The 23,540-nt window shown below is 35.8% G+C and overlaps 1 protein-coding gene across 2 annotated transcripts in view; it reads left to right on the top strand.

Annotated features, from left to right (window-relative positions):
• The window catches only part of LOC150081272 (sentrin-specific protease 6-like), a 369,847-nt gene that overhangs the window by 309,597 nt on the left and 36,710 nt on the right, over positions 1–23,540 (top strand). For both annotated transcript variants that reach the window (XM_090379581.1, XM_090379580.1), the window contains 3 exons: positions 2,536–2,570; positions 5,157–5,273; positions 15,989–16,111. In XM_090379581.1, coding sequence (XP_090235707.1) covers positions 2,536–2,570; positions 5,157–5,273; positions 15,989–16,111 — 275 coding nt within the window. The remainder of the gene's footprint in view (positions 1–2,535; positions 2,571–5,156; positions 5,274–15,988; positions 16,112–23,540) is intronic.

The following is a 23,540-nucleotide window of genomic DNA, read 5'->3' as shown; positions in this document are numbered from 1 at the left end:
AGCCATCTGAAGAAATGCATGGCATGCTACAATATCTTTCTTGAAACAGTCATAATCATTTGATATTTAAGTTTAAACATACTTAATCAGTCCTTTGGCTGTATTTTAATATAAAATATGTATTTTGTTGGCGAAATATAATTTCTAGTGCAGTGTCAACTTTTAAAAAACCTCCTGTTTTTCTCCTGCCTGCAAATAATCTCCAACTTTTCAAAAGTCGAAAGTTGGCAGCTATGTATACAGTTGCTCAATCTACATTGTAATTGCCTGATGTAGTATTTACCAAAATGATAATCAACCTGTATAGAATGAATCCTGAATCTCCATAAGGAGGGCCATTGTTTCCCAGAATCTGTTTAAGCTTTGGATTACTAGTTAAGTACTTTTGTGTTGTACTGTTTGGTTATTTTGATGATTGATTTCTCCCACCAACACACACACACACATACACATCCCTACCTTTTTGTGTCATAGGAAGGTGAAATGGAAGCATTCTTTGCAGATGTCCTGGGGGAAGTTTCCTCTACATCTGGATGCTTCTCTTAATGATACACTGGGTGAATGCAAGGGGGGGATAATTGTTGAACTACCGGTGAAATATAGTGACATCCTTTACATGGTCAAGCTCAGTTTCTAATTCCTGAAGACCACAGTTATTTGGGATCCTTAGAATCAAGAACAGAATGGGTGTCTGTGGGTTTTCTATAAACTTGCATGTGAATGAGGTACCCTTCCTCATAATTAGAATATCTAAGGCTTTGTATTGTTCCAAATAAAAAAAAATGGCACTTTGAATGTTATTAATATGGGATAACAATTTATCCATGTTCACTTTGCTGTGGTTTCATATTAAGAAAACATCATCAAAGACCCTGTCAGATACGTAGCTTAATCATATATATGCTGGTGGAAATGGTAGTCTGCTCGTGATCTGCCACAGAAATGGCAACAGAACGTCCCCATATTTGAGGCCCTTGATTTTCAAGAAGAATTCATCTTGAAACTGGAAGTAGGCTTGACCAGCCAAAGATCAGTCAAACCAAAGGTACCATCAATAGATATGGGCATAGACGTGTTGAGATGGGAGCTAATGCTGGTTTTGGCATTACCAAGAACTCAAGGACTGAATGTGGACTCAAAATTGACACTCACTAAAATATCCTTCGTGTGAAAAGATCTCTGAAGTTCTTAAGTGAGAATGGAATTAGAGTGGATGGCTGCAGAGAGGATAGGAACTAGCCATTCGACAGTAGCCTGCTGCAGGTGGTGCTTCCCACTAACAATGAGAAGGGCGTTTAAATGGGTTGAGAGTATCCTTATTGGCTTTTATGCAGCCAAAGATGATGGGGAGATTCAGAATTGTTTGAGTTAAGGTGCTTAAAGTTAAAATCCTCCATATTACTTTCATAGAGAAGCTCCTTGACAGATTTTTTTTGTCTTTTATTTTTTGGTATGCAACTTAAATTTTCTTGTAGGTGTTAGTTGAGTTGTAGAAGGTTGTAAATTTTCTGATGATACACAATGTTGAGAATGATTCCTCCCACTCCAGTTTTGTCAGCCTTACTGATATGGACATGCTCTTTCCAAAAGACTGTAGAGCTTTGAATTCTCTGGTAGTGAACCAGACTCTTGGCCTGAAGCCAAACATATGCCCCCCACCCCTCCCATTAGAGGTTTGGGACTCTGTCTACAACCTAGCCAGTGTGATAAACACTGTGTCCGGCAGTCATACTTTAGACTGGGTGCCTGCACAGCAGAACAGGGGCTCCTGGTGGAGTAACTTGGGGATACAACATTGCTCTCCATAGCCAGATGGGCAGGAGCAGCAGTGCGTAGCACACGCTTCTTGATTAGACTGGGGTTCGAGCCCATGACCACCAAATACAGAGGATGTGGAAGGTCAGAGAATGACCACCGCTTATCCCCGGAGCAATATGGCCTTAGTTGCTAATGCTCCTAAAAACCAAGAAAGTACTGTGACATACTACAGATCTTCATGAAGTGCAAAAACAGTGTTTACATTCCCTTTTATCCAGCTTTTCTTGTACGAGTTTCAGAAGCGGTATTTTATTTCAAAACATTCACGTGCAGGTAATGTGAAACTGAAAGAGTGCTTTTCATCTCCTGTATGTGTAATTCTTTGTACAAATATATTTTATACTTTTTAATATGCATTTTGTCAGTGCAGTATCTATTACTATTTTATAATCATTATTTAAGTAAAATTAAATGGAAATCACTTATTATGTATGTATGTTAGAAAACTGCAGCAAAAATTATATAAACAAATAGCAGTTCTTTTAAAATGTTTGACCAATAATCATGGGAAGAAAATTTTCAGGGCTGTGAAGTGATTTGTGTTTCCCTGAGAACTGAGAATCCCATTGTATTTTCATTACAATGGGATTTTACTGTATTTTGATTTTAGCAAATTAATTTTATAATTTTGTGTGTAATTTATCATATTTTACTGAAAATGAAGCATTGATGTATATTTTTTCCTAATTTTTTTTTTTTTTTTATTATTATTTGCAGAATATAGTATGCAGTCCACCAAAACCTGTTGTAAAGTAAGTGTGGTTTCTTAATTTGATACTCAGTCTGAAACTTTAAAATTATGATATTTTAATATTATGACTAAAAGAATAAAGTTAAAGGAAGTGAGAGATACGGAGAATGAAGATAACTAATGAAATATGCATAATGAAAATATATAATTACATAAAAATTGATCAGATGAAGATGTTGCCACACATCTTATGAAACCTGCCTCCCATCAGGTGCTAATGGACGGAATTGCAAGCAAAATAGCAACATTGGAAATTATTCAATATGTGACATAGGAACTATTAACAGTTCCAGAAGAAGCCTATCAGAAATTGGGGATGTATTGGAATCAATTTATACAATCTTAAATAACTACTTCATAGGGGGTTCTATCTGAATAGCCAATAATCTGCATGATTTCCCAAATTTAAGTTCATTCCCCAAACTTTTTGATCACACTTCATTTACAAGAGACCATCTGTTCCCTGGAATAGGAGAAGATTTTTAAAACTGCTCAAGAATGTGCTTGAGAGAGAGAGAGTGACTGGTAACTTGTCCATTAATTGGAATATTTCAAGTAGGGAAGATCTTTTAGTTATGAAAGTTTACATTTTTCATTTGGGCCCTATGGATGATTCTCCTATTGCAGTGGATGAGGAGGGCTTCCAAGTTTAGTATTAGTAGTGGAAAATGTTGCAAGAAAGCAAGCTTATATAGCATCGGGGGGGATAAAAACTACACACTTCACCCATCCATACCCTCCAAGAATTTGTCTAGCCCTTTTTTGTGAAGATTCTGATTTCAGTTTTGCAATATGCAAGAAGATCCAGTTGAGTTATCACAGGCATAATAGATATTTAAAGACAGTGTCATTGAGGAAATTCTTTATGTTAGCTTTGAAGATACATAACTTGTTTTTTTTATGGAGTTGGGTGATTTTATTTTTATTCCATGTAATAGTGGCTCTGAGAAGCTTTAGATCGGCTGCATTGAAGATTAGGTTTAGTCTGATACCTTTTGGAATAATGTTGAAGTTTCTGCATCAGAAATTCAAGTTGCACCTTTGCCTTGATAATTTGATTTTTTATTTGATTTGATTTGCCATGTTTATTAACCCAGGAGTGGTGGCACAAGCGGTACAATACCCATCCAACTTTTTTTGGTGGCGGGGGAATCTTTTGTGTACCAAAATTCCTGTTGTTATTTTCAGTACATTGTGATCTTCTATGTGTGAAGATCACAACTACTTATTTCTGATTTGCCGATTGTTCTCTACAGAGATTTAACTTTGTGTAGTTTAATTTTGGATAGAAATTCTCCTGCACCACCATAAGGTTGGTGTAAAATTTTTCCTTAAATTTATTCCAACTACCCACTTCCACAACACCAGATGGAAGTTTCTTCCAACAATCAGTTACTCTCTGGCTTGAAAGCCAACTTTCACACATCTATCTTACAACAATCCTTTTTCAGTTTAAAGTTATGCCCCCTCTTATGTATGTTGTCCAAGAAAGAGTACCCTTTTCGTGTCAAGTAATATTCCTAATGTAGTAGTATATACCTTAATATTCCTGTTAATGTTTCATTTTATTCTTAAATTGATGACATCACAAGGTTTAGAAACTAAAAGTATTTAATCCTCTGCATAGCACACAGGGTTAGAATTGACAAAACTGAAATATTTATCTTCATTAAACTTCAAAATTGTTTTTCTAATTTTCCCTATTTTTCAGTGTTGTGAACCTGCATTATAGTTGTTTTTTTAATTAAAAAAAGATAATGTCAAAATAATTCTAAACATGTTTTTGTTCATTTCTTAGAATTGTTTTCCTAGCTAATTCAGATATATTCCAATAAACATGAAAGATGTTCAGAGTGCCTAGGAAGAACAATAAAAAAATAAAAAAATAAAAAAGTGATGCACGCTCAAAATGTGCTTGCAAACAACATTGTCAAATAAAAATATTTCAAAGAAATAATTTTACCATTTAGTATATTCCATGTTTTTTTTTAGGAGATTATTGCAAGTTATATAATCTTGGTTTTTGTATTCAAATCAGCATTAATGCACTTTAGAGCCCACACTGTTTTATTTTCCTGTTTGCATGGAAACTTTTAAAAAATATGTTATTATATAATTTTTAACAAATAAATGTTTACGGGGACCGTTTAATATACTGATAAGCAAATTTCAGTATTCAGTTTCCAAACATATATATGAAAAAATGGGGTTAGCTTTGACCCCATAAGGGACACATTAATACCTTAGGTCTTGATATTTGAAGCTGATGGTGTAATAAGAACAACAATTCCGTCACTAGAGAAGTGATACTGGAAATACCATGAAAAACAGATTACACTCAATACAGGTTCAAGTTCTTAGTTTTTAACTCTTCTCCCTTTCAGTTTACTTCTGCATCCTGCTGCTAAAGTGACAATTTGGGTAGGAATAATGAATACGATGTTAGATATTACTTAATTTAGAAATCTCAGAAAAGCAATTCTTATTAAATATGTAAGATAAAGGTACAGTGTTGTACTGTTGATTTCAGTTATTATCAGTATTATCATTTTCAATTTTGATAATTAAAAGAAATAATTATTTTCAGATTATTAACATATCCCCCACCACCACAGACTGGAGGTATCACCATTACGAGTGAAGATTTGGAATGTCTGAATGAGGGCGAATTTCTTAATGATGTTATAATAGATTTTTATCTGAAGTAAGTTGTTGCCTACCACCTTATTATATTATTGTTTACATACACATGTATTACTTACTAGGATTCAGTTTGAAGGTTCTCGTGAATTGGGAATGTTAATTTTAAAGGGGGACACATCATTTATCCAGATCTCAGTAAGCATTAGCATTATGAAGTATTACCAACACTACTTAGCATTAGTAGAGGCATATGATGCAAGGTGAAGCGTTACTTATTTGAGGTTGTGCAATATCGTGGTAACTTGTTGAGGTATTCACAATTTTTAACTACTTAGTAGTTGGCTGCATGCAGGAATGATGTAATTACACTAACTTTTACAAAGTACATTATTCACATTTGGCATATGTTCATTAATAGTAGCCACTCACCAGCTGATGAGAAGACAGTAGCTTTGCAACAGCTGTCCTGGCATTGTCTCAGATTTTTAAATATACAGTAAACCCCTTCTATTCGCGGGGGTTACGTTCCTGAGAAATGCCGCTAATACTGAGTTATGGCTCCCATAGTAATAAAGGGGTTCCATTCCAAAGTATAAAATACTGTATATAAGAAAAACTAGTGTAAAATTTTGTCTATGTATGTATTATATGTACCTTCATAATATGATAGACAGTACATAGTGAAATGTAAGCATAAGGCATCGAAATGAAAAAGAAACAATTTATTATTAAATGTAATATTTATTAGAAATTTCAAATAAATCTTTCAATCCAGCGCCTTTGCTATAGCTAAAAAACTTATCCCGCCAGTGCTATCACCAGTTTTGCCTAAAGTGTCGATAAAGGTGTTTTGCCTTTTCACGAATGATGAGTGAACATAAGGGAATTTTATTTTGAGTTCAGTCTTCTATCCACAGATTTAAAACCTTTTCCATTTTTTCTAATTTAACATCACGAGTTACAGAGCAAATTTTTGAAGCCATTAGCGTGTTTTCACAGACACTACAGCAGATTTTTTCTTACAATTTCTTGATTGATCGTACCATTGACTTATTGATTTTATAACGTTTTGCGACTGATGAGACACTTTCACCATTAGAAATTTTGTCTAATAACCGAATTTTATTTGCTAATGTCATCACCTTCTTTGATCTTTTCACAATTCCCTTGTTATTCATAGCCATATTTTTGTAGGGGTTAGAAAAGAACTTGTCCACAATAAAGTCAACTTTCTTCTGTTAACACACTCGAAAAAGTCTGTTTACACTAACACACTCCTTTAATACATTATTATTATATTTAGGCCACCCGAATAATTAAATTCATCTGCCGTCTGTTAATTGCGTGTGTTCTATGGTCGATTTGTCTGTTTGCTGGATGAAAAACCCCAGTTTCTGGGGGGAAAAACCTTGCTATCTATGCTTGAGACCGATTAACTCAGCTACAGAGTGAAAAAAGCCCATTTAAAGTTCCTCGCGTCATCGACGGGATTCGAACCCGGGCCTTTCCCACCCAGTGTGGGAAGGACAGCGACGATACCACTATGCTACCTGCGCAGACTACACTAACACACTGCAAAACGGTAGATTTTTCACTTTTGTAAGCATATCAATTTATAAATTGATAAGTTTATTCAATTTGTAAGCATATAAATTAAAAGCAAACGACAAAACCTTCCATGACAAGCGCATAGCACATGCTGAACAGGGATTAGCGAGAAACATCCACACTCGCGATTTTGTCACCCCTCTCCCCCACCCACTGAGTGCTGTTTTGATGGGGAAAGATGATTTTAGCCACGCCCATGTTTTTTTTTTTTTTTTTTTTTTTTTATGGCGGAAAATGTTCACAGCGATTTAAAATTCACTTTTTTTTTTTTTCTCAGGTTTCATTTTATATTAAATCAGCGACCGCGAATACAGATACACGAATAGTGGGGGTTTACTGTATAGTAAATTCACCTGTCCATGTGATATTGTACAATGTAAAAAAATATTAGCAACTTCAGCAGAACTGTGGATAACTTGTATTTGTTGATAACCCAAGCTGAATATTCATCCTCACTCTTCATTGGGAATAAAATGGTCCCCATATCAAATTTTGAAAGTATGCAATTTTCCAATTTTATTTGAAGGCAAAATTTAATATTGTTTTCAGCTTACAAATTATTAAACTTATTTATTAAGTTTCTGATTAGTTTTCTTGAATACATTGATAAATATACAACACAACAGTGGACCCAACAGGGTTCGGTGTTGGGTCCACTGTTGTTTTGTATATTTATCAATGATATTGATGAAGGTATATCAGGCTTAGTGTCGAAGTTTGCAGATGATACGAAGGTTGGCAGGGTTGTTAATGACAGTAATGGCAGTGTGCTACTGCAACAGGATCTAGAAAATTTGCGAAGATGGGCTGAGAAGTGGCAACTGAAGTTTAACATTGACAAATGCAAAGTACTTCATATGGGTAGAAGTAACCCCAAGGAACGTACAAACTGTGTGGTACTACACTTAAGGTTGCAGAAAATGAAAAAGTTCTGGGAGTAATTGTTCAGTCAGATATGAAGTTTTCTGAGCAATGCAGACAGGCTGCCAGGGCAGGTCATGGGGTTTTGTCAATGATATGCAGGGAAAAGGAGGTGATTGTCCCTCTGTATAAGGCAATGGTCAGGCCACACCTTGAGCACTGCATACAGGTCTGGAGGCCTCATTTTAGGAAGGATGTAGATTTGCTTGAGCATGTACAGAGAAGGGCAACAAGATTGGTGAGGGGAATGAAGGGATCGTCTTACCAAGAGAGGCTTAAGTTCTGCAAATTGCAGCGGCTGGAGACTAGGCACCTGCGAGGTGATCTGATTGAGGTGTATAAGGCCTTGAATGGGCTGAGCACGCTGAATTCTGATGGGATTCTTCCACTTGTTTAGATTACAAACCTAAGGGGGCATAAATTCAAATTGAGATAAGACAAATGTAGAATAGATGTGTGGAAATTTGCCTTTAGCCAGCGGGTGGTTAATTGCTGGAACAAACTTCCATCTGTTTTTGTGGAAGTTGATAGGTTAAATAAATTTAAGGAACAAACATTTAGACGGAATTGTTATGTAATTTTTTTTTTTTTTTTTTTGGCTGATGTTGCATAAGCTCATACATTTGCTTTCTTGCATCACATGCCACTATTACTACTACTACATTAACTATTTTTTTTTAAGTTTGAGATATAAAAATACATTACTTTGTTTTGTTTTGTTTTTTTGTAACTAATTAAATTTACTGAATCTTAAAATGAAATAAATTGTAAAGTTTAGCTAAGCTAAATCATTGGAGCCCAAATACAAATAATTGATGTTTCAGAACCATGTTGGGCAATGTTTTCAAGATAATGAAAGCTGATATCAGCGGAATCACTTAAAATCTTGAACAGGGGCATCATGAAAAAGATTTCAGTTATTATAATATGACTATCTAGATACAACCCTTCTTCAACATCATCAAAAGAGTTTTTAAGCCTGTGTATAGAGGAGCATGTTTAAGACAGCAGCTTGTATTTTTGCTGACAAAACACAGGAAAAGGCCTTAACTTAAGTAAAGTAACCTGCAGCTATTGTCGATCCACTGCAGGATGGAAGTCTCCTCGACAATTCATGTTGAGGGAAGTGGACCGTAATCTGCGGCACTGGTCCAAAGGGGCTTGAACCCCATCTACTCAAAGAGTGTGTGCTACTGCACTCACTTCTGCTCCTGACCACTCAGCTATGGTGGTTGCTGCTTCAACTTAATTTGAGATAAATATAGTACTTATTGATTTTCAAATACAATGAAGAAAAGGCATGGGCAGATAGTGGAGGGGATGGAATATACTTAAAATATCTGCAATTACAGGGTTGGGAAGAGGAGAGGGAGAGCATTTAAAATGTATGAAACTGCATCTGATATGCTTATATAGAATTAATATACTCTTAAAAGTTAATGGGGGTTGTTGGTAATTTGTAATCCATGTTCAAGTGCACAAATATGAATTGCACTCTCTCTAAACCCACTGGTTTTTCTTTAAAAAGCAGTGGGTCTAGATAGAATTATCACAAGTGATGAGGTGTGGTTTTTTTTTTTTTGTTTTTTGTACTGTTACAAAAAAAAACAAAAAAAAAAACAGAAAACATCAGAATGGAAGTGAATAACATTGCCATGCCATGTGGTAAGAAATTTTGAATAGGAAGAAGCCAAAGCATTGTTGAATTTTTTTTTATCTATAGATATCATCTATTTATGATACAGTACATACCAGAAGTCCAAAATGTGATGATACAGCTGTTTTGTTGAAATGCATTATCATTTCAGGAATGGAATCAGAAGAAACATCTGAAGAATTGAACTCAAGGGGATTTTGCCATGTGGCATTATAGCCACACACACACACACACACGGATCCATTTTGGGTAAATGATCCCTGCTTGCTCTAAACATGGAATAGCGAAATTTCAAACAGACAACTTGTTCACCACATCTTGCTCCGTGTGATTTTTCTCTTCCACTGGCCAAAATAATAAAGAACTGTTGAAAAGTTGCAGACAGTTACAACTGTATTGTAAAAACCATACCTGCCAACTTCTCTGATTTAGTTAGAAGTTTTCCAATAATCTTCTGATTTTCAGTCTAGGGCTGTATTATTTTTCAAATACAGAAATATTTTATTTTTTCAATTACAAACTTGCCAAATTTAACAGTATAAGCTTAAAGCTAACATTGAGTTTGCTTTTGGAATAAAACAATATAAAAGCAACACCCCAAATTCAGCTTGGCAAAACATATTGTGAAAATTTATTATTTAGCTTGTTTGACAGCTTGATTCTGTTAATTCTGGTTTTTTTTTTGTTTTTTTTTATTATTTATTTATTTTTTTATAGCCAGCATTCTAGGTTCTTCCTAACTATAGAAAATCTGCTGGCTGCCAAACTAAGTCCACAGTTTATCAGATTATAGTTATTTCTATTTCTGTAGCACATAAGCACCTTGTGCAACTAATGCAACTTCTCTTTCCTCTCCCCTTTCCCCCAGCTGTAAACATTTGCATTGAAATTGGCAAAGTTATGCTCTTCATCAGTTCACCCTCCATTAATTTGTGTGACATTCATGATGTGTCTCTGTAGTTGTTTCTTATTGGACTTTAATGATTGTGATTGACAGAGATGGTCGCCTTTATTAATTTATTGACAGGGAAGGATAATGCTTTGGCTTACTAATCATTATATTATAATGCCTTTTTCTTGCTAAATTGAAAGAGGGATTATCTCTGAGCTGTATCATATGCATTGTGCTGAATATGAAAAATCTTCAGAACCGGGTCACTTAATGACTAACCGAACAATTAAAGTAAAGAAACACTTTTCTCAAGTGGTTGTGTTATGATTATATTTGTTACGTTTGCCTATTTAACAGTGCCATATATCACTTTACTATTTTAGTAAGTAAAACAGGCAGGCAACCTTGTATACTGATTGCAGGATCTGATCCCAGCTGAGGAAAACTTCATTCCTGATTGCTGATTCTCCACCAATGTTCAAGATAAAGTATATATATAGTTTAGAAAACCAGAATATTTACAAAATTAACTTGTTCCATCATATCTGAAGGTTATTAGATAAATTATTTGACCTTTATCCTATGCCAATGTTATTATGATCCAGCATTTCCTTCTCAGTAAAACCCATTATATGTTTTCTCCTTTGGGGTAACTTTTTGTTTTACATTGATTTTAGGACAACTTATGCTTCAGTGGTCGGGCATCACTTTCCACAGCTGGGGAAGTTGTTCAATGTCAGGTGCAAAAGAACAAGAAGAAAAGAAAATCTAAAATTCTTTGCTTTTATTCCTGTATGCAGATCTTTTTGGATTATTGTAAAAATACCCCAAATGGTATTTGAACTTTTTTTTTTCCCTCATTATTTTATTTTTTTAAATGGAACATTATTGGAACAACTTTATAGGCAATTGTTTCAGTAAACTTGCTGTTCCTGAGTCTCTCATTTCCAAAACTACTCACACGATTTATTTCATTTTTATTTGTAAAATAATAAGAGGAGTTTACCTCAATATGATACGTAGAACACTTCTGTATGATACCCTCCAGAAATTAAAACGGAAAAAACGAAAAAATCAACAACTTACTGGTACATTAGAGTAAAATATAAATAATTAAATAATTAAAAAAACCAATTTAACACAATTCAAATCAATTTAAAACAATTAAAAATCAAATTAATGCAATTAAAAGAATCTAACGAAAATATTCAAAACGATTTTCCTTCCTTACTGTTTGGGATTAAGAACTACGATACATTATTTAATAATCTTAAAGACTGTAGACTCGGCGACAATGACAATTTATTCTCACTAGATGTTACTTCGTTTATATGAATGTAAACGTTGAATACACATTAGATATTATTTGGGATATGTTAAATAAAAATTCGACACCGATTAATTATACGAAGCTACCTATTAAGGAAATTTTTCACTTAATTAAACTGTTAGTTGAGGCCAACTACATCACCTTTCGAGACAAGGTGTACAAACAAATTTTTGGATTACCAATGGCTTTGAGCCTGAGCGGCTTAATTCAGAGATCTATCTCTCAACGATTGAGCATATACATTTGACACCTTTTCGACCCCATATCACATACTATGGGAGGTATTTAGACGATGTTCTAGTTATTACTGATAGTAGTACTATCCAAGATGTTTTACATTCGTTTAATAATATTCATTCTAGACTTAAATTTACATTGGAAAGGGAGGATACGAATACAAAGCCCTTAAACTTTCTAAATTTCATGCTTACCCGGGACTCGAATAAAATACAATTTAGCACCTATCGAAAACCTACAAACACCGGTATGCTTCTACATTATAATAGCTATCACCCATTCACCTACAAAAGATCGATTATCTTTAATCAATTTCTAAATGCCTATAAATATTCAACGATGGAATCTGCTTTGGACTCAGAAATACAAATATTAACTAGCAGGTTCTTAAACAGGGGTTATTCCATTGCCACAATAAACCGAATTAGGGTACAGGCTAAGGATAGGATACAAAATACTACACCAACCAACAATAGTAATATCCAAAAAATACTTTATTTCCGTCCCATGAACAGTGGCATAAACAGCTTAATAGATTCTTTAAAGATACCAAATTTAAAATTGTAGCCAGACCAATACGAAAGTTACACACTATACTGAACAGTCGCTTGGTTCTTTCCGCGTTCACAACACAAATTAATGATCTGGTATACAACATTTCTAGTGGTGGTTGTGACTCATCTTACCAAGGTTCGACGCGATTTTCTCGTAATATTCATGTAAATCAACATGAAGCCTCAGTTCGTACTTCTTGTTCAGCAGTGTCAGAATTAGCCTTTCATGCCATTAACGAAAAACATACTTTTTTATTTAATGAGGCCAAAATACTTAATGTTCAGCATAATTATACGCGACTATTAATTGCAGAAACCGTAGAAATTAAATTACACAAGAATTCTGTTAATGTTCGGCGGCCATATTTGATCTCCGATGCATGGACCTTTACACGCATGCACGAAGACAAATAATCACTATTTAAGTTTCAGGTTTAACCCGATTTGGTAATTTTCATTCCTGTGATCACGACATATGGTCAAAAAGTGTTGTCAGCTTCAGGAAGGAAAATTGTTTTGAATATTTTCGTTAGATTCTTTTAATTGCGTTAATTTTATTTTTAATTGTTTTAAATTGATTTGAATTGGGTTAAATTGGTTTTTTAATTATTTATATTTTACTCTAATGTACCGGTAAGTTGTCGATTTTTTTCGTTTTTTCCGTTTTAATTTCTGGAGGGTATCATATGGAAGTGTTCTACATACCACATTGAGGTAAACTCCTCTTATTATTTTACAAATATTATTATCAATGTAGAACGTATTGAGTATTACAGCTCTGATTCATACTATCTATTTCATTTTTATGTAATAAAACATGAATAAATTATAGTCTGTCCACGACATACCTAAGAGATATGTTCCAGGATTTCTTACGTAAGTCGATTTTTACATAACTCGGGAATCACTAATAAAATATTGCTACTATATCCCCGATATGCCAAAATTACAAAAACCACTTATCCTCAGAAGATTGAAGAAAAATAGTTATATGCCATAACAATTAAAAACTTTATCTGGGGACAGAGGTGAAGTAGCCAGAGTGGCACATAAGAAAACAAAAGAAAGAAATAAACATATGTTATTATACTGTAAAAACTTACATGTATTTCGTACGCTGTGCGGGCTTTATAAGGGCTCCTGAGGGAATTAAAACCAAAGCGTACATATTGAAGAAAATTGGTCTAACCACACAATGAATCAAAGTCTATACACTTCAAGTAATGAAATGAAGGTAACTTAAAATGAACCTGAAGCATTAATAAGACATTACTCACAGGGTGTTGTAGGCTGAGTAGAGGTCAGGAAGGTAGTATGTGATATGAACTCTTCGATCTTCATCTGTTTGCTTTTTTTTTTTTTTTTTCTCTCTTCATAAATTTCATGATAAAGATTGCTTATAAACCGATAAGCGATATTGAACTTTTCTTTCTATTTTCAAGAAACGTTCGGTGTTTTCATCCATTCCATCAAATGTAAAGAGAGAGAGATTCCTGAATTTTATGAAATGCTTCTGCCATTTTCTTTAATTTGAACTGCTTCTTGGGTTGCTCTGATTCGTCAATGGATTCTGCTCTCCCTTGCTCCTCAACTCTTTTGCATTTCAATTGGGTTAAGTCTTCTGTTGTTAAATCTTCACCTCGTTCATCCATAAGCTAGTCTACATCTTCGTCTTCCAAGACTTTTGGTACTTTAACTCCTGGGCTAAGTTTACAATATCTTGGTAACAGAAGACATCAGCTCATCCTTGTTGAAGCCTTCGTTGTTAAGCTCAGAATGTTTTAGAAGTTTTTTCCAAACTTCACTCATACAAATTGTTGTCACATCATTCTAGGCTCTTGAAATATTGCATATTCCGTCAAGAATGTTAAATGTCTTCCAGAATTGCCACAGATCCATCTTCCTTTGCTCTGTTGCATTTATAGACTCAGAAAATGTTTTCTGTATGTAATAAGCTTTAAATAACAAAAGCTCCCACTTCGCTCTCACACAAAATTGAACTGACTCTTCAATCCAGAAAGAAAGGAAGGAAGGAAGGAAAGGATGTAGAGACGGACTAGAGTGTAATTCTTCGAAGAAATAGCCGGTGGGACACAGTTCATGTGGCTTAAACGTTGTGGAAGCTTTCTCTGAAGTGCTTCAACGTAGTTCACCTGTCTCAAACACATGTTGTAGAATATTTCTTCAGAATTTTTAAAGCAGAAAATTAAATGTTAACAATCTAGTTATTTACCTAGATTCCAGTTACATCGCAAGTTATTATCCAACATAATTTGTATGGGAATGAAAATAAAAACTTATACTTATTGTTCCTTCATTCAACTTCACTCTTAAAAATTATGCAGAAAGTGTGCTTACAATTTTACCAAAAAAATTTGCGCAAGTCGGGGAATAACTGTATACAAAGAAATTGGCAGAATGTAAGCTGCTGAGGATTTTCCGAATGCTTGGATTTTGCCATATATTTTGAGAATTCATTCTTAATTAGATTTATTACCCCCGACAATAACTAAGATGTGGGGTAGCTGGATTTCAAATGTTGCACCTATCCTATCTAATAAAACAAAACAAAATAAAATTAAATAAACAAAGCAAAGAACTTTAAATGAATAAAATTAGTTCCATTAATTTGCAAGAAAATTATAGTAATGGCATTCCAGCTAAAGCTGGATCTCTATTAAAAGTCTTCTCATTTTCAGTTTCTAAAAGTTGGGAGATATGAAAAAGTGCTTGTTGCTGCTCAAGGATCCTATTTTTAATGAAAAGATATGCATGTTTACCCATTTTCCACAAAATAAGGTTGGAGGGGGGCAATTCTTTTGGTACTGTATATACACCGATGAGCCAAAACATTATGACCACCTACCTAATGTGATGTTGGTCCTCCACGTGCAGCCAAAACATTATGACCACCTACCTAATATGATTTTGGTCCTCCACGTGCAGCCTAAATTGCTCATACCCGGCAAGGTTTCTAAATGTGTCTTATGGTATCTGGTACCAACATGTAACCAGCAGATCCTTTAACTCCTGTAAGGTCCGTAGTTGAGACAACGCAGATTGGAGTTGCTGTTCCAACACAGGCCACAGATGCTTGATGCAATTGATGTCTGGGGAATTTGGAAACCAGGACAATACTTGGAAGTCTTCCTCATGTTCCACGAACAATCCGGGCAGACCATGAGCATCTCCACCAGCCGTGCCGTTTCAGATATGCTCTGACCCAATCGTCTGGCCATTACAATTTGGCCTTTGTCAAACTCGCTTAAGTCCGCTGCCTTTCCCATCTGAAGAACAAGAGTAACACTGATTAACAGAGCTCAGTATCAGGTGTTTTTTGTACTGTGTCTCAACCCGCACACGTGCCGTAGTTCACCTGCAGTTGCTTCGATTTGCATAACGACTTGTTGGTCATAATGTTTAGGCTCATCGATGTAACTGCACATCACAGAATAGAGATATAGAGACTTGTAAACTATTCAAATATTATATATTGAATTTAGATAGGGAGTTACTTTGTTTATAATGCTAAATAAAAATTGCAATAATAAAGCATTTAAGGAAATTTTATTTACAGGTACCTTGTAATTGAAAAATTATCTGCCACAGATCGTCAGAGAACCCATGTTTTCAGTTCCTTCTTTTACCCACGTCTCACTCAGAAGACTGTTACTAGAGGAGATGATGACTCTTCTGTTACGTAAGAATAATTTTCTGTAGACTTAAGAGAACAGTTCCACACTTGCCAACTTTTACGGTATTCGTGTCTTTTATTGTTTTCCAGCTGGTTCACATTTCTTCCAGATTCCCCCCTCCAAATATTTATATATGGGGAGAAAATTTTATTTATTAACATGGACTTCAGCCCTTACTAGGTGGCCCTCCTCATAATTAGGATGATGAATATCAGTCATGCTGAGTTTCAGTTTCTTTACCTTCAACAGTAGCAGTTCCTTCAAGGTTTGGTGATTTGTTCACTTGTAAATGATTAATTTTCTTAATTATTTTCTATTAAAAATAATATACAAAAATATGCAGCTTGCTTGTGGATTGATTTCTTTTTTGTGAGTATTGTTTTCTTCAGATCTATCAGATGTCAAACACTTATTGCCAAAAAGGGGTAAAAAAACTCCCATTTTGTAGGTGAGAAAGTGTTATTTAATTTTTTATTGAAAGCCTTCTTGTACCTAGTGTCCTACAAAGGTTTTATTGAATCACGCAGTTTGTGGGGTGGGAACACAGTATATTACTAATATACTGTGTCCCCCACCCCTAAAATGCATCATTTATTGTCACCAAAAAAGAGTAAGAACAATATTCTGGTACAGATAGGCTAGATGTGTTTACATAAAAAAAAAAAAAAAAAAATCCTAATAATAACGTAAAATAAGCATCTGAGACTTTAACAAATGAATAAAATATTAAAAAAGAGGTTATTGAAACTAGAGGTATCAGGTCTGCTAAAGTTAGTTTGATATCAGCAAGTTTAAAATACCCTTTCTTTACACTTTATCATGAAGTCAAACATTGGGGTCAAGATCGAAACAAGTGACTAGCTTGACTGAGATATTGATGAATGAAAAATCAAATCTGTTTAATCTGTAAAATGTTTGCTGAAGGAATGGAGTAGCCCTGGTGCCACCAAAAATTTATTTATTGTCATCAAATCATTCAAGTCCAGTGTTGAAAAAGTTATTTTGGCCAGTGTTTAGGGACACAAGACAGGAGATGGTTTTGTATTGCCAGCAAACAGTAACAGGCATAATTTGTTGGTACAAGTGATGTCCAGATAGCACATTAGGAAAATTGGAATTTAACCACATGACAAGAAAAGATGCAGCTAGGGACACAAAGGGAACCTCACCTCCATTCCTCTGTATATGGTGAATTTGCAGTGGTTGGGACTTAGAATATGGTAATGGTGCACTGATATTTTCTTTGCTGTTGAGAAGCTACTAATAACTGAATCTGAAAAGAAAAAAAAAAAAAAAAAAATATATATATATATATATATATTATAGTATACTGGAAAAATTAGTGTTTGTCATCCTTTGTGATGTCACTGCCTTCTACCCATCTCAATTCTGCATTGACCCTTGGGTGAAGGGCAATTTCAAGATGAAAAAGTAGTGAGGCATAGAGGAAATGAGATAGAATATATAGATGGTAAAGTATTGTCTTATGACATTTAGATTATGAAAGAGAGCATGGTTGCACTTCATTAACCAGAAGGTTGTTAGAACAATAGAGTGCAACTTTGTGCTGTAGACCGAGAAAATGTGTTCTTATGTGTAAGTTCTCTCATAAAGAGTAAGGATGCCATCAGCATTTAGTTTACTCAATCCATTCAAAGCCTTAAACACTTCAATCAGGTCTCTTTGCAGAGCCTAGTTCCGTTTTTTTGCCCCTGGCTAATCTCGTTGCTCTACTCTGCACTCATTCCAACAGATCCATATCCTTCCTAAAGTGAGACTTAGATTTGTATGCAGAGCTCACGATGCAACCTAACCATTGCCTTCACCATAGGATAATTGCTCCTTGTCCCTGCTGGCAAAATTCTTGTATATCATGTGAGAACCCCCATGAGCTGCCCTAAAAGCCTGTGTGCACTGCTCAGAGAATTTCATGTTGGACTATGCAATTAACCCTAGGTGTCTTTCATTTTCCACCATACTGAATATAGTAACACTCAGTTGATATGTTCTGGGGTTACTACAGCCCATGTGCAGTGACTTGCATTCGTCAGCATTAAACCTCTCAGCCCATCTGAATTTTTGTAGAGCTTGTAGAGTTATACATGATTTGTGTCATTAACCACCCTGCTGACCTTTGCATTATCTGAAAGCTTAGACAATAAGCTTGACATGCCTTCATCAATATCATTAATAAATATTGAAAACAGTAAGGGACCTAGCACTGAACTCTGAGGGACTCCATTAATAATATTAGTCCAATTCATGAACACTCTTTGTCTTCTGCTACTCAGCCATGCCTTTATCCATATCAGTAACTCAACCTCCAGTAGTACATGGTTCCAATTTGTATAGCAATCTTTCATATGGAACTGTCAAAAACGTTATTGAAATCTTAAGTGTATGATCAGAATTATCTTTTGTATCCATTTCCTTTGTCACTGCATCATAGTAGCTAATCAAATTGGTCAGACAAATTCATCCTTAACAAAACCTTGCTCTCACAGCCATATAACGGCATTCTTGACTAGTTGGTGTTACATTATTTCTTTAACTGCCAACTCCATAATTTTCCCTGGAACAGAAGCCAAGTTTACAAGTCTGTAATTACTTGCTTCACCCTTTGTGAATAGGATAGACCTTTGCACATCTCCAGTCTCCGGGGACTTTTCCTGAATCTAAAGTTTGTCTCTTAATTATGGCTGAAGGTTTGCTCCTCTTTTGCTGCTGCTTTTAATATAATTATATAGATCACTTCAGTACCGTATAGAAGTTTTTTAATTCCTGATGTACATTTTTCAATAAAATGTGCATGAAATGCAATGTAGTGCTTTCACCAGCCACAAGTGCCTTTTTTACTTTTAGCTCCAATGATTTCTCTTCACTTTTTTCTCAGTTATCACTAAATTAACTGCCCCGCGTGCCAAGCGATAGTGAAAAGTGATTTCTCTCTGCGACTCATAAAGTGACCTTTGAAAGTGATATAGTTCTATTTTTGTTGTGCGATTTTCTTCTGTTTTGTTTACTTAAAGTGGTTCTTCACTTAAAAAGTCTTACGTAAGAACCCAGAAAGGGAATCTACCTTTCTTTTTTAGTATTTATATTAAATACTCACTCTACTAACCTTAATAACCGCTTGGTCACTGGTGGCACCGCTCCTGCCTCCACGTGGCGGGGCCGGTAATCTGGGAGAGGAGACCTTCTCCCAGGGCTAAAAGGAGTAAACATGGGCACTCATGATTTCCCACGATTGGAGACAAATAGCTCTCATCATGACAACCACGAAACTGATCATGACTTCTCATTGTCGAAAAGACTAAAAAAGGATGCAAACAAGCAAGAATCTCCAGCTTTCCTGATTATTCATTCTCTGTCTTCACAACCTGTCAGCAAGCTCTCTCCTTTCATCATACAACGATGCCTTATAAATGCAGCAGCATCTCCAAAAATGGTGAAACGTCTTCAGTCTGGTGACTTGCTAATAGAGACCTCTCACCCGAGACACTCTGACCTCTTGTTAAAACTTACATCTTTAAGTGGAATTCCAATTCAAGTCACTCCACATAACACCCTGAATTCTTCCAAGGGAGTGATTAGTGAATGGGACCTATTGAACATTTCCGAGGAAGAAATAATCCAGGAACTAAAGGATCAAAATGTCACTCAGGCCAAGAGAATTATGATACGAAAAGACGGCACCTTAGTCCCAACACGTAGCATAATTTTAACCTTTAGTTCACCGAATCTACCATCCTCAGTGAAAGCAGGCTATTTAAACTGTCGTGTTCGGCCCTTTATCCCAAACCCTCTGAGATGCTACAAATGTCAGAAATTTGGCCACTCCCAGACAGCATGCCATGGAGATGCAACATGTCCAAACTACGGTTGCAAAACTCATACTCAATCTGAATGCAAGGCCCAAACTCCACAGTGTCCTAATTGCAAGGGCAATCATCCAGCTTACTCCAAAGATTGCGATCTCTGGAAGTTAGGAAAAAAAATACAGAAATACAAGACTGAAAATAAAGTATCTTTTCAAGAAGCTAGAAGACAAGTAAAATTAAGTATTCCAAAAACCACTTACGCTTCGGCTACCCACAGTTTGAAATCAGTAGCATGTCAGACAGAAGTGTCAGTCTCTCCCGACAAATCGATCGCCGACTGGGCTCGATCAGTACTATCAACTCAACCTACATCTGAATCACAGTTAGTGGACCAAAGTCACAGTTAGTAGACCAAAAACCTCTTGCAAAACGTAACCCACAGTACAATGGCAGATAAATTGCATAAATCAGATCGTGTGGAGGTGAAACAACCAACAAGCATGGATACTGATGATATGCCCAACCAAGAAGATTTTCTTGAATTGCATGCAGATGGAAATATGGAGGATAAAAATGATTCAGGACGTCCTAATTTTCCCAGAAAAGAAAAATTCTAAATCCGACCGTTACAAACAACCCACGCATAAAAAGCAGACGGATTCATCTTCCTCTTACAAAACCAAATAATGGAACATATTATCCAGTGGAACTGTAGAGGTCTTCGCAGTAACTTAGATGATATACATGAATTAATTCATCACTATAAACATCTTGCAATGTGCTTGCAAGAAACTAATTTGACATCTCTGGTCTCAGTTTCAATCAAAAATTACACTCAGACAAGACAGGGCTGACTCCAATAGCGCTCATGGAGGAGTAGCGATTCTGGTGGATTCAAGCATCTCCGCTAGACGTATTCCATTACAAACATCCTTAGAAGCCGTTGCCACACGTGTTGTTAATGGTATTACTCTAACATTGGTTTCCATTTATCTTCCGCCTAATCATCAATATACTATTCAGGAACTTGAAGATCTTGTTATGCAGCTACCATCACCGTTTTGTTTACTAGGAGACTTTAATACACATCATCCATTATGGGGTTCTCCCACCTCAGACAGACGAGGTAAGCTTATCGAAATGCTGATCGATAGGCAGAATTTAACATTACTGAATACTGGATCTCCTACATATGTGCATCTCCCTACGGGCTCAACATCTGCCATAGACCTTTCCATCTGTTCCCCAATCCTCTTTCCAAGTATAGAGTGGATATCTCTGAGTGATCCTTATAGCAGCGACCATTTTCCTTTAATCTGCAAAATTCAAACATCCTATTCCTTTCCAACAGAAAGTTCAATTAAATGGAAATTTTCAAAGGCTGACTGGGCAAAATACAGATCGCACATCTCATTTGACAACGATATCATTCATTCCGGTTCCATCAACGGTGTTACCGAATACATCACAAATCAAATGATGGCAGCCGCATCCGTCGCTATTCCTCAATATCAAGCAAGAAATAGACGAAAAATAAATTACTGGTGGAATGAAGATTGCAATAATGCAAAAAAAGAGAAAAACAAAGCATGGAATCTTTTCCGCAAATATCCCACCACCTCCAATCTTATTAACTATAAACGGCTCAGAGCTAAAGCTCGCTATATCAGATGCAAAGCAAGAAAAGAAACTTGGATTAAATTCGCCACATCAGTTAATAAAAATACCAATATCAGATTAATCTGGAGAAAAATAAGATGTTTGAACAATAAATTTCCACCCCGCTACTAAATTGGAATGGACAAGAACTCTCTAATCCCAAAGAAATATCAAATGCGCTGGGAATTGTATTTTCTCTGTTGTCTTCTTGTAATGCTTATGATCAAACATTCCAAAAACGTAAAACAGTTGCAGAGAAATCCAGACTGAATTACACTGACAATTCTGCCTTATCTTATAATCAACCATTTACCATGTTTGAACTACAGCAATCTCTTATAAAATCAAGAAACAGTGCTCCTGGCCCCGATGGGATATATTATGTAATGCTCCAAAATCTGGATCAAAAATCACTCTCTTCGCTGCTCATATTTTATAATCGAATTTTTTCTGAACATGCCTTCCCAAGCTCCTGGAGTCATTCATATGTACTACCGATTGCAAAACCCGGTAAAGATCATTCTGCTCCTCAAAATTACAGACCGATATCCCTTACCAGCTGTCTCAGCAAAACTCTAGAGAAAATGATACATCGCCGTCTCACTTGGTTCCTCGAGTCTCAAAACTTGATAAATAACAACCAATTCGGTTTCCGGAAAAACCGATCCTCATTAGATCTCATGATCAAAGCCGAGTCAAATATCAGAAATGCTTTCATCAAAAAGGAACATCTCGTCATGGTCTGTCTTGACGTTGAAAAAGCCTTTGACACTACGTGGCGTTTTGGCATCTTAAAGGATCTACATTCTCTTGGCCTGAGAGGTAATTTACCATATTTTATCCAAAATTTCCTTCAACTGAGATCCTTTCAAGTTCGTTATCGGGGAACCCTCTCTAAAATCTTTATCCAAGAAGAAAGAAGTCCACAAGGGTCTGTTCTCAGCGCTACCTTGTTTGCAATAAGAATGAATCATATAATTGAACTCATTCCGAAAACTGTGGATTCATACCTTTTTGCAGATGATCTCTCAATTTCTTGTCATTCTCAAAACATGCATTACATTGAACGCCAACTTCAAATATCAATGAATCGCATCTTGACACAGATAACACAAAATGGTTATAGACTATCCAGCCAGAAAATCAACTGCTATTCACTTCTGCTCCAGACGCAATATGCATCCGGAACCCGAGCTGCACTTGAATAACCGTTCTCTTCCCATAACTAATTGTATTCGTCTACTAGGATTGTTCTTTGACAATAAGTTAAATTTCCAAAAGCACATAGAACATCTCCGGACTACTTGTCAAAAAAAACTGAACATACTCAGTCTTTTCAGCCACAACATGGGGAGCAGATCGTTACAGCCTGCTTCATTTAAATAGAACCATAGTCAGATCGCGACTGGACTATGGCGCACCTCTCTTCGACTCTGCTAGGGAGAGTGCTTTATCTCGCCTCAACCCTATTCAACATTCAGCTCTCAGAACAGCACTAGGTTCGTTCAGAATGTCTCCAGTGCAAAGTTTGTATGTTGAATCTCAAGAACCTCCCCTAAATATCAGGAGAAAGATGCTGCTGCTGAACTATGCAACCAAGATCCAAAGCCAGATGACCCATCCTAATTGGTCAATACTTTATAATCCACAGTTTATGACCTTCTATAGAAACAAACCACAGTCAGTTCGGCCTGCTGGTATTAGGCTAAAACAACTAGCAGAAGATTGGGATATAGATTTCAATAAAATCTTACAAGATCCTATAGATCCCGACCCTCCATGGTCTGTCATCATGCCATCTTGTGACAATTGTTTCGAACAATGGGGTAAACACTCCCTATCAGATACTAACATCCAACGGCTACACATAGCGCATACTCAACGTTATCCTGACTTCATTAAAATTTATGCAGATGGATCGAAGTCTGAGAGTGGAACGGGAGCAGCAGTAGTA

This window comes from Mastigoproctus giganteus, chromosome 8, assembly GCF_048544385.1.
Source record: "Mastigoproctus giganteus isolate SK-2022 chromosome 8, ASM4854438v1, whole genome shotgun sequence".
Classification (NCBI taxonomy): Eukaryota; Metazoa; Arthropoda; class Arachnida; order Uropygi; family Thelyphonidae; genus Mastigoproctus; species Mastigoproctus giganteus.
Note: the sequence above shows the minus strand (reverse complement) of the source record. Positions and strands in the feature narration are given on the sequence as shown.